Raw genomic sequence first — 12,909 nt, forward strand, 5'->3', positions numbered from 1 at the left:
ATCTGGTGGTTGCATAACTACAACTCCCAGCATGCCCGTTGGCTGTCGGTGACTGCTGAGAGTTGTAGTTTTGCAACAGCTGAAGGCACACTGAGTTAAGTAGTAAACCAGTGTGTCTCCAGCTATTGCATAACTACAATCCCCAGCATCCCCAGCCAAAGTAGTATGCCTCCAGCTGTTGCATAACTACAACACCCAGCATGCCCTTCCGCTGTCCGTACATGCTGGGGGTTGTAGCTTTTGCAACAGCTGAAGGCACACTGGTTGCAAAACACTGAGTTTGTTACCAAACTCGGTGTTTCACAACCAGTGTGCCTCCAGCTGTTGCAAAACTACAACTCCCAGCATGCACTGATAGACCGTACATGCTGAGAGTTGTAGTTTTGCAACAGCTGGATGTTCCCCCCCCCCAATGTGAACGTACAGGGTACACTCACATGGGCGGAGGATTACGGTTAGTATCCGGCTGCAAGTTTGAGGTGCGGCAAAATTTCTGCAGCAGCTCAAACTGCCAGCGAGAAACTACTGTGAACCCCCCGCCCGTGTGACTGTACCCTAAAAACACTACACTACACTAACACACAATAAAATAAAAAGTAAAAAACACTACATATACACATACCCCTACACAGCCCCCCTCCCCTCCCCAATAAAAATGAAAATGTCTGGTACGCCACTGTTTCCAAAATGGAGCCTCCAGCGGTTGCAAAACTACAACTCCCAGCATCCACTGATAGATCGTACATGCTGGGAGTTGTAGTTTTGCAACAGCTGGATGTTCCCCCCCCCCCAATGTGAACGTACAGGGTACACTCACATGGGCGGAGGATTACAGTAAGTATCCGGCTGCAAGTTTGAGCTGCGTCAAATTTTCTGCCGTAGCTCAAACTGCCAGCGAGAAACTACTGTGAACCCCCGCCCGTGCGACTGTACCCTAAAAACACTACACTACACTAACACAAAATAAAATAAAAAGTAAAAAACACTACATATACACATACCCCTATACAACCCCCCTCCCCAATAAAAATGAAAAACGTCTGGTACGCCACTGTTTCCAAAACGGAGCCTCCAGCTGTTGCAAAACAACTACTCCCAGTATTGCCAGATAGCCGTTGACTGTCCAGGCATGCTGGGAGTTTTACAACAGCTGGAGGCACCCTGTTTGGGAATCACTGGCGTAGAATACCCCTATGTCCACCCCTATGCAAGTCCCTAATTTAGGCCTCAAATGCGCATGGCGCTCTCACTTTGGAGCCCTGTCGTATTTCAAGGCAACAGTTTAGGGCCACATATGGGGTATCGCCGTTATAATGTCTCCGCTGTCTCGTGGACACAGCTTCACATCAAGTTTATACCGAATCTCAAGGAAAGACACGCTGGTTTGCTTAACTGATGTAATCTTTACTGAGATATAATGAAAGTGGTAAAACTGTAAAACAAACATATGAAAGACAAATATAAGCATGGCTATTCAAGTGCCTTACATTATGCATAGCTAATACATAGATAGTCTAACATGTGCTCACTTACTACACACTGAAAACACACATTATCTATCTGTACTCACAGGCTTTGGTATTTATCAGATTTGCAGTCTGTATTAGCTTTAAGAAGTCCTGTGGATCTGGTCACTGTGGTGGCTGGAGCTGGAATGAATTAGACATGCCGGAGCTAGCCCTATGCTTTAGAGAGAAGGCCCGCCTCTAGGCTTCAAGAAAATGGAGGGTCTTAAAGGAACAGACCCTGCTGCGTGCCAAGCATGTAAAATACATTGCGAAGGCAGCACACTCCCCACCTGGCATACTTTTTGTTATGCCACTAACCCTTGGACAGGAGTAAAACTACTTCAGAAATTGGTCTTGCATACACTTTGGGAATGCCCTGTCTAACAATCCTAACTTCAACCTTTCTAACTCTAGCATCACTACTAGGATCAGTCCCTACAATGAGTCCAATAGGCCACTCGTTCCTGTGGGCCTGAGAGTCTTTCAGTAAGACAACGTCTCCAACTTGTAAATTGGGTTTGTCATCTTGCCATTTCTTGCATGGCTGGAAGATCACCAGGTATTCCTGTCTCCACCTCTTCCAGAAAATGTCCGCAAGACTTTGAACTTGTTTCCATTGCCTGGTGTACAAGTCCTTGAGCGAATTGTGTTGAGAAATCTCTTCCTTTTTCAGAAGGCCTTGGATTTCTTCTTTAAAGACTTCCTGCTGGATGCATCTGATGATCGTGACCTTGGTTTGTTCACGGTGGCCGTTGCTACGCTGATCAGTATTGATAGCTCTGCAGGAGGATCTGGCTAGACAGATAAGTTTTCCGATTGCACGGGTCAGCGACTTCCAGCTGGAAAACCTTTCAAATCTATGAGCGCCCAGACTGTCTCTTGTAACTATAGTCCTACAAACTGTCACTTGAGGTCTTACCTCTTTGTCTTGATCTGGTTCTATGAGCTCAAAGGTCTCTACCTGAGTAGTTTCTTTGGTTTCTGGTTTACGAAGAAAGGATGGACCTACAAACCAGTTAGTTTGCTTGAGCGCAGCGGCTGGCACTAGTCTCGTCCCATGATCAGCTGGGTTCTTGTCTGTGCTGATGTGATGCCACTGTTCTGGACTTGTAGACTTTCTGATACGTGTCACTCTGTTGGCCACGTATGTATAAAATCTTCTTGAAGCATTGTGAATATATCCTAACACAATCTTGCTGTCTGTATAAAAGTTAATTGCATGGATCTCGATGTCCAGTTCTGTTGTAATCATGTCTGCCATCTCTACAGCAGCACAAAGTTCTAGACGTGGGACAGTGTGAGCCGGTCTGGGAGCCAGCTTAGATTTTCCCATGAGGAACCCGACATGGCTTTGCCCCTCAGTGTCTATTACCCTAAGATAGGCGACAGATGCGATAGCCATAGTGGAGGCGTCAAAGAATATGCATATTTCTCTTCTCTTTGTAGCAGACAAGGAAACAGATACGTATGGTCTAGGGATGTTGAGTTGTTCAAGCTCTAACAATGAGTCTTTCCACAACTTCCACTGCATTTCCTTCTCTTCAGGTAGAGGTATGTCCCAGTCACTTTGTTCTTGCTCAGTAGTGGTCTGTCTCAAAAGAGCTTTACCTTGCATGATGATGGGTGCTACGAACCCCAGGGGGTCGTAAAGACTGTTGACTGTAGATAGGACACCTCTTTTTGTGAATGGCTTCTCTTCTCTGGAGACCCTGAAGGTGAAACTGTCAGTCTTCAGGCCCCAACTAATCCCAAGACTTCTTTGCAAGGGTGGTGATTCTGTTCCTAGATCCAAGTCTTTGAGGTCTTTAGCACGGTCTTCCATTGGAAATTCTTCCATGACTCTGTTGCTGTTGGAAGCTACCTTGTTCAGTCTTATGTTGGATTCTGCCAACATTTCTCTTGTACTTTTCAGGACGTTGATAGCTTCTTCGTTGCTGGAGAAAGAAGCAAGTCCATCATCTACGTAGAAGTTCTTCATGACGAACTGTGTGGCTTCTTGACCATGTCTTTCACCTTGCTGTGCTGCTCGTCTCAGGTTGTAGATAGCTACAGCTGGAGAAGGGCTGTTTCCAAACACATGTACCTTTATCCTGTACTCTGTGATTTCTTTGTTAAAGTCATTGTCTGCATACCACAGGAACCTTAAGTAGTCTCTGTGATCTTCACAAACAAGGAAACAGTAGAACATCTGTTGTACGTCTGCTGTCACTGCTACGAGTTCTTTTCTGAACCTGATGAGTACTCCAAGGAGTGTGTTGTTCAGGTCAGGTCCGCTGAGAAGGACATCATTTAGTGAGATGCCTTTGTGCTTCGCACTAGAGTCAAATACTATGCGTATCTGGCCTGGTTTCTGAGGATGGTACACCCCAAATATTGGTAAGTACCAGTGTTCTTGGTTCTCTTGTAGGGGTGGTGCCCTTTCAGCTTGATCGTTATCAAAGATCTTCTGCATGAAGGCTTGGAAGTGTTTCTTCATATTTGGCTTTCTTTGTAGCATGTGCTGCAACGAGGTGAAGCGTTTCTCTGCTTGTACCTTGTTGTCAGGAAGGCGATGGCGTGGTGACCGGAAGGGTAGAGGGGCTACCCAGCTGCCTGATTTGTCTCTGAAGACTTCCCTGTCCATAATCTCAAGGAAGAGAGTATCTTCCACCGAGGGTGCTAGCTTGTCGTCATCTCGTGTTCTTTCAAACACCTTACAGCCCAGTTCATCTGTATCTCCAGTTGAGGCTAAGTCTTCCATGCACCTCTGGATACTCCGATGATGTGTTGGGTTAACAAGTCTCTCTTTAATGTGTAGACTGTTGGTACATGGGCAAAGACAAGATGTACGACCATTCTGTAACAGATGTGTTCTGTAGACATTCACCTTTTCTGGTTTGTGGAGTCCGTCTAGACATACTTCTCCAACGATGACCCATCCGAGATCAAGGCGTTGTGCAAATGGTGCATTGTGTGGCCCATTGTACTGTTCTCTGACTTTGTGCACTCTGAGGATATCTCTCCCAAGTAGAAGGATGATTGCAGCATCTGGATCTAGTGCTGGTATCTGGTCTGATATTCGCACCAGATGGGGGTGATGACGAGCAACTTCAGGTGTGGGGATCTCTGACCTGTCGTCTGGTATCTCATCACATTCTATGAGGGTAGGAAGAGTCACCTTTGTCTTTCCATCTAATGACTCAATGATGTAGTTGCTTGCTCTTCTCCCTGTTGTCTCTACAACTCCAGAACAAGTCTTCAGGGTGTATGGAGTTGGACTTCCTTTGTCACCGAAGAGGTCAAAGAACTCTGTTTTTGCCAGAGATCTGTTACTCTGTTCATCCAAGACTGTGTACATCTTGATTGCTTTTTCTCTGAAGCCTGCAGGATACACCTTGACTAAGCATATTTTGGAACATGATCTGGGGCGGCCCTGCTCTGTACAGATCTCAGTACACTTTGAGGTTACTGCTGGCGTTGTACTCTCGCCTTGCTCCCCACCATGATCTTCTTGAGTTGCTGGAACTTCTTGTTTCCATGGTGGTGGTCCTGGGTGCAGTGCTGACAGGTGTTTGTCACTGTTGCACTCTGTGCATTTTATTGTTTTTGTACAGTCTTTTGCAAGATGCTGAATTGAAGAGCAACATCTGAAACAAATGTGATTGTCTTTAAGGTAAGCTTTGCGCTCTTCTAATGTCTTACTTCTGAAACTGCGACATTTTCTTAGTGGATGAGGCTTGTTGTGGATTAGACATATTTTGTCTGGCTCCTCAACTTTCTTACTTGCGCTGTCTTCCTGATTGACTGCAGACTCAGGCGAGACTTCTGTCTTCCGTACAGAAACTGTTGCTCTGCGTTCTTTGTAAGGCGTTGGATGTTTTTGCTCTACCTTTGGGGAGCTTGCAGTTCTCTTGTTCAGGAAAGCAAAGCTTGGATCATTGCGTGTTTCAGCTTGGTCTACGATGAATTCAGCAAGGAAGGCGAATGGTGGAAATGCGACTCGATGATCTTTCTTGTATCTTGATGCTTGAGTGACCCACCTTTCTTGCAAGTTGAAAGGAAGTTTCTCGATTATGGGATCAACTCCACGTGCTGTATCTAAGTATGAGAGACCTGGCAGATATCCACTAGACTTAGCGGCTTCTATTTCTAAGAGTAGGTCCCCAAACCCTCTCAGCTTTTGATTGTCTTTGTTTGTCATTCTTGGATAATTTTCTATCCTCTTCAGAAGAGCATCTTCAATCACTTCAGGTGACCCATAGCAGTGTTCTAGTCTCCTCCACACCATTGCAAGTCCTGCTGTTGCGTCATGAACATGTACTGATCTGATTCTTTGGGCTTGCTCAGTGGACTCTGGTCCTAGCCATTTGACGAGCAGATCAAGCTTTTCTCTGTCTGTCAGATCTAAATCTTGAGTACCGCTTAGGAAAGATGACTTCCAGGCCCAGTAGTTTTCTGGACGGTCGTCGAATTTCATGAGACCAGCGCTCACTATCTCACGGCGCATCAGGAATCTTGCTACCTCTGTAGCTCTTGCTGCATCTGGTGAATACTTCCTGGGTGTAAACTCAGGGTATGACTGCGGCTGGTAAGGCTGATGAGGTACTTGACTAAGTCTGCTTTGTTCTCCTCTATTGTAAGTCTTTCTGCTATAATCCAGACTTGTATTTGCTTGAGGAGGGAGTAAATCAGCATCCGTTTGCACTCTTGTCAGGTTGGCAGATTGGTCTCTGAGCATGCGACCACTTGACTTCCTACCCTGAGGTTCTGATTCAGTCTTGCAGTGTTGCATAGTATCAAAGTTGCTTATTGCTGGTGGAGTCAATGATGGTCTTGGTGCATAATTGAACTGCTGGTCAGTGTACATGATTGCTTGTGACTGAATGTACTCACGGGTACGTTGGCTTGCGCTGAGGGGTGGCATCTGGGTTTCTATGTCAGCGAACTGAGCTTCAGCAGCCCTTGTGAGAACTTCTGCCTCAGCTAAGGCTGCTGCAGCGTTTTTCTGCTGATGCAGTAAGTGTAAAGATGCTTGCACTTCAGCTTTTCTTCTAAGTGCTTCAGCTTGTTCTTTCATCAATTCAGCTTCCTGCTTTGCATAGGACGCCATTGCACAAGCTGCCTCTGCTTTCGCTCTTGCCTTAGTTGCTATGGCGCTAGCGGATGACAGGCTGGTGGTGCTTGAGTGTCTAGAACTATGGCGTTTAAATCTTGATGCATCGGCGCTAACCGAAGTTAGATTTGTTTGACTGGACGCTCTAGACAATGTTGTGCACCTAGATCTACTTCTTGGCAAGGTGTCTACCTCTTTATAGGAGCATTGAGGGTTAACTGTTAGAGTGCTGTTCTCTGGGTTCTGCATCTTGATTTAGCTGGCAGCGTAGATAATGATGACTGGACACAGCACCGCGGTGTTATAGCACGTGAGAGAATTAGTTTCACTTTCTAGTGCTTCGCGCCCTTACTCCGACACAGACTGCAGCCACAGGATTTATGAGTCTTTTTTACTGCTGCGGACGATTCAAAGCTGATTAACTGCTTCTGATAACGTTTTAAAAGCCTTTTTACTATAATGTCTCCGCTGTCTCGTGGACACAGCTTCACATCAAGTTTATACCGAATCTCAAGGAAAGACACGCTGGTTTGCTTAACTGATGTAATCTTTACTGAGATATAATGAAAGTGGTAAAACTGTAAAACAAACATATGAAAGACAAATATAAGCATGGCTATTCAAGTGCCTTACATTATGCATAGCTAATACATAGATAGTCTAACATGTGCTCACTTACTACACACTGAAAACACACATTATCTATCTGTACTCACAGGCTTTGGTATTTATCAGATTTGCAGTCTGTATTAGCTTTAAGAAGTCCTGTGGATCTGGTCACTGTGGTGGCTGGAGCTGGAATGAATTAGACATGCCGGAGCTAGCCCTATGCTTTAGAGAGAAGGCCCGCCTCTAGGCTTCAAGAAAATGGAGGGTCTTAAAGGAACAGACCCTGCTGCGTGCCAAGCATGTAAAATACATTGCGAAGGCAGCACAGCCGTACTCGGGAGAAATTGGGCTTCAAATTTTGGGGGGTATTTTCTGCTATTACCCTTTTAAAAAATGTAAAATTTTTGGGAAAACAAGCATTTTAGGTAAAAAAAATATATATTTTTTTACATATGCAAAAGTCGTGAAACACCTGTAGGGTATTAAGGTTCAAATTACCCCTTGTTACGTTCCCCAAGGGGTCTAGTTTCCAAAATGGTATGCCATGTGGTTTTTTATTTGCTGTCCTGGCACCATAGGGGGTTCCTAAATGCGGCATGCCCCCAGAGCAAAATTCGCTTTCAAAAAGCCAAATGTGACTCCTTCTCTTCTGAGACCTGTAGTGCGCCAGCAGAGCACTTTTCACACCCATATGGGGTGTTTTCTGAATCGGGAGAAATTGGGCTTCAAATTTTGGTGGGTATTTTCTGCTATTACCCTTTTTAAAATTGTAAAAATTTTGGGAAACCAAGCATTTTAGGTAAAAAAAATATATATTTTTTTACATATGCAAAAGTCGTGAAACACCTGTAGGGTATTAAGGTTCACATTACCCCTTGTTACGTTCCCCGAGGGGTCTAGTTTCCAAAATGGTATGCCATGTGTTTTTTTTTGCTGTTCTGGCACCATAGGGGCTTCCTAAATGCGGCATGCCCCCAGAGCAAAATTTGCTTTCAAAAAGCCAAATGTTACTCCTTCTCTTCTGAGACCTGTAGTGCGCCAGCAGAGCACTTTTCACCCCCATATGGGGTGTTTTCTGAATCGGGAGAAATTGAGCTTCAAATTTTGGGGGGTATTTTCCGCTATTACCCTTTTTAAAAATGTAAACATTTTGGGAAAACAAGCATTTTAGGTAAAAAAAAAATTTTTTTTTTTACATATGCAAAAGTCGTGAAACACCTGTAGGGCATTAAGGTTCACGTTACACCTTGTTACGTTCCCCGAGGGGTCTAGTTTCCAAAATGGTATGCCATGTGGTTTTTTTTTGCTGTTCTGGCACCATAGGGGCTTCCTAAATGCGGCATGCCCCCAGAGCAAAATTTGCTTTCAAAAAGCCAAATGTGACTCCTCCTCTTCTGAGACCTGTAGTGCACCAGCAGAGCACTTTTCACCCCCATGCGAGGTGTTTTCTGTATCGAGAGAAATTGGGCTTCAAATTTTGGGGGGTATTTTCTGCTATTACCCTTTTTAAAAATGTAAAATTTTTGGGAAACCAAGCATTTTAGGTAAAAAAAATATATATTTTTTTTACATATGCAAAAGTCGTAAATCACCTGTGGGGTATTAAGGTTCACTTTACCCCTTGTTACGTTCCCTGAGGGGTCTAGTTTCCAAAATGGTATGCCATGTGTTTTTTTTTTTTGCTGTCCTGGCACCATAGGGGCTTCCTAAATGCGGCATGCCCCTCAAAAACCATTTGTCGCTCCTTCCCTTCTGAGCCCTCTACTGCGCCCGCCGAACAATTAACATAGACATATGAGGTATGTGCTTACTCGAGAGAAATTGGGTTTCAAACACAAGTAAAAATTTTCTCCTTTTTATCCCTTGCAAAAATTCAAAAATTGGGTCTACTAGAACATGCGAGTGTAAAAAATGAAGATTTTGAATTTTCTCCTTCACTTTGCTGCTATTCCTGTGAAACACCTAAAGGGTTAATACACTTACTGAATGTTTTTTTGAATACTTTAGGGGGTGTAGTTTTTATAATGGGGTCTTTTATGGGGTATTTCTAATATGAAGACCCTTCAAATCCACTTCAAAACTGAACTGGTCCCTGAAAAATAGTGAGTTTGAAAATTTTGTGAAAAATTTCAAAATTGCTACTGAACTTTGAAGCCCTATGGTGTCTTCCAAAAGTAAAAACTCATAAATTTTATGATGCAAACATAAAGTAGACATATTGTATATGTGAACCCAAAAAAAATATATTTTGAATATCCATTTTCCTTACAAGCAGAGAGCTTCAAAGTTAGAAAAATGCAAAATTTTCATTTTTTTCATCAAATTTTGGAATTTTTCACCAAGAAAGGATGCAAGTTACCATTAAATTTTACCACTAAGTTAAAGTAGAATATGTCACGAAAAAACAATCTCGGAATCAGAATGATAACTAAAAGCATTCCAGAGTTATTAATGTTTAAAGTGACAGTGGTCAGAATTGCAAAAAACGCTCCGGTCCTTAAGGTATAAAATGGCCTGGTCCTTAAGGGGTTAAGCATATATTTAGCTACTGCTAAACATCCGAAAATTAAAGGCCAAAGGTCAGAAGCATCAGTGAGGCAACTAGTTCCTGAAAGACACAGGATGAGCCAGGAGCAGGCAATTGCAGTACATAAGAGGGTTTCATAACCAACCCATTACATTTAAAGATGAATGTTGAAATTTGGAGTAAGCATGTATTTAGCTACTGCTAAACATCCAAAAATTTAAGGCCCAAGGCCTGAGGGCAGGGAGGCAAGTAGTTCCTGAAAGACATAGAATGAGTATGGAGCAGGCATTCACAGTACCCAAGAGGGTTTCATAACCCCTTTCATTTAAAGATCAATGTTGACATTTGCTTTAAGCATATATTTAGCTACTGCTAAACATGCAATAATTAAAGGCCCAAGGCCAGAAGCATCAGTGAGGCAAGTAGTTCCTGAAAGACACAGGATGAGCCAGGAGCAGGCAATTTCAGTACCAAAGTGGGTTTCATAACCCTAATTGATAACCCAAGAGGGTTTCATAACCAACCATAATTGGGAAATGTTGGTGTAGTAGCATGGTCAATCTACTCTGAGGCATCTGGCATTGGTGGCTGGAAATCCTGGCAGATCCATCCCTGATTCATCTTAACAAATGTCAGTCTCTCCACATTTTTAGTGGACAGACGAGTTGGCCTTGGGGTGACTATGGCCCCGGCCACACTAAACACCCGCTCTGATGGCCCCCTTCCTCGCCTGGCAGGACAGCTTTTCCGGGGCAAACTCTGCTAGTTGTGGCCTTTTTCAAGTTTTTCTGCCCAGAAGTCCAGCAGATCTTCAATGGTTGTTGGCATGGCCATGTCAAGGTATGCCACCACCTGCTGGTTCAGGTCCTGCTCCATGTCTACCTGCTGCTGATGAGTTGCTTCACTATGCGGGTGAAGAAAGCTACTCATCAGCAACTGTAGACTCAGACTGCTGCTGATTGAGCTGGTACTGCTCTTGCCACCCCTCCCCTCCCCAGCAGCCATGGCAGTGGAAGGTGAGCGCAGAGGGTCCCCCGAGTCAGACCTGCGAGTGGATGGACCATGTGGCCGATAGGCATCAGCCAACTGATTACGTAGAATCTCTCTGTAGTAGGTCAGTTTGTCCTCCCTCTCAGTGGGTGTATAAAAGGCCCCCATTTTGGGATGGTACGAGGGTCTAATAAGGTGGAGATCCAGAAGTCATCCCGCTGATGAATTTTGACAATTTGGGGTCACTACGCAAGCAACTGAGCATGCATCGTGCCATTTGCACCAGTGACTCGGAGGGACTACCTGCCTCCATCTCCACTGCATACTGCCACGGTGTGTCTGGGTCCTCTGTCTCAACTTCCTCATAACCCTCCAGCTCCTCTGGCTGCTCCTGCTCCTCCTCTCCTGTCCGAAGACTAGAAACACCGGCCATCTCATCCAACTTAAACTGTGCTCCGCTCTGCCCCTCATCATCCTCCTCCTCCTCCAGTTCAGCCCCTACAGGGCTCATGTAGCCTTGAGATGTAGGCGCAATGTCTCCATTACCGTGACCAGACATGGTTTCAATCATTTGTTGTAGGAAATGTAGGAGTGGAATTACGTCGTTCATGGCGTAATCCAGGCGACTCACAAATAATGTGGCTTCCTCAAAGGGCCTCAGCAAACGGCAGGTGTCATGTATGAGCTGCAACTGGTTCACATTGAAGTTACACAGGGGAGTACTCCTATCTGCTTGGATCATCAAGAAATCGGTGATGGCTTTTCTTTGTTTGTATAGTCTGTCCAACATATGGAGGGTGGAATTCAAACGTGTGGCAACGTCACAAATAAGACTATGTTGTGGGATACCGTTCTGATGCTGCAGCCCAAGGAAGGTGTGCTTGGCGGTGTACGAGTGGCTGAAGTGCATGCACAGTTTCCTTGCCATTTTCAGGATGTTTTGCAAATGGGGTGAAGACTTGAGGAAGTGCTTGACAACCAGATTCAACACGTGTTCCATGCACGGAGCATGTTTCACACTTCCTTGTCGCAGAGCGGACACAATGTTCTTCCCTTTGTCGGTCACCATGGTTCCCATTTCCAGATTTCGTGGAGTAAGCCATACTCGGATTTCTTTCCGAATTAACTTTAGCAGTTCCTCCCTTGTGTGACTCCGTTCGCCAAGGCAAACCATGTGAAGAACAGCTTGACACCGCCGTGCCCTACGCACATGGTATAATGAAGGGCCACCGAGATTTGGACGTGCAGTGGAGGCCGAGGACACAGTGGAGGATGAGGAGGCGGCGTCGCACGCTGTAACAGGACCAACTGCCTGGGAGCGAGAGCGTGGAGGAGGAAGCGGTGTGACCTGTTCAAGTTGCAGTTGTGGCTGTGCAGGAACCACATTTACCCAGTGGGCCGTAAAAGACAAGTATTGTCCCTGCCCGTAGTTACAGCTCCACACGTTGGCACTGCCGTGCACTTTTGAATACACCGACAGGCTCAAGGACTGGCCCACCTTCTCTTGTACAAACGTATGCAGGGCTGGTACTGCCTTCTTTGCAAAGAAATGACGGCTTGGGACTCTCCACCTCGGCTCGGCACAAGCCATCAATTCTCTGAAAGGTGCAGAGTCGAACACTTGAAAAGGGAGGGACTGCAACACCAGCAACTTGGACAGGAGCACATTCAACTTCTGCGCCGTTGGATGAGTGGGCTCGTACTGTTGTCTCTTGGACATGGCTTCCCGCGTTGGATTGTTGGCGGAATGGCTGACTAAAAGTGGGAGAAGCAGGAGCGACAGAAGGAGGGTTTGACACACAGCTCCCTTCGGCTGTGGTGGTGGAGCCTTGGCTGGATGAAGGAGGGAGCGGATGGCCACTGGGTGATGCAGCAGGCTGGACCACTACATCGGAGCCACGGTTCTCCAAGGCCGCTTTATGGTGGCGATGCATGTGTTGACGGAGGGCCGTGGTGCCAACATTGGGACCCTGGCCACACTTCACCTTCTGCCAACAGATCTTGCATGTGGCTACGTGAACCTCCCCCGGATGCCTTATGAAAAACTTCCACACCGCCGAGTAGCTGATTTTCCCACCCGCAGTCTGCACTAATTGACTGCTAATGGCGCCGTCTCCAGAAACCCCTATTCCACTACCTCCCGGAAAGGTAGGCTGCCACGAAGTAGGTGGTCTCCCCCGGGC

The 12,909-nt window shown here is 45.6% G+C and overlaps 1 protein-coding gene across 1 annotated transcript; it reads right to left on the minus strand.

Annotated features, from left to right (window-relative positions):
• Positions 1 to 1,821: 1,821 nt before the first annotated feature.
• On the minus strand, positions 1,822 to 7,383 carry LOC130283182 (uncharacterized). Its single transcript, XM_056532385.1, has 3 exons — positions 7,317 to 7,383; positions 5,907 to 7,178; positions 1,822 to 2,303 (listed from the first exon to the last, which is right to left on the minus strand). Exons 2-3 carry the CDS (start codon positions 6,847 to 6,849, stop codon positions 1,822 to 1,824), a joined length of 1,425 nt encoding a protein of 474 aa, XP_056388360.1. The 5' UTR covers positions 6,850 to 7,178; positions 7,317 to 7,383.
• Between the last annotated feature and the right edge of the window lie 5,526 nt (positions 7,384 to 12,909).

Source organism: Hyla sarda, chromosome 7, assembly GCF_029499605.1.
Source record: "Hyla sarda isolate aHylSar1 chromosome 7, aHylSar1.hap1, whole genome shotgun sequence".
In the NCBI taxonomy this organism is placed as follows: domain Eukaryota; kingdom Metazoa; phylum Chordata; class Amphibia; order Anura; family Hylidae; genus Hyla; species Hyla sarda.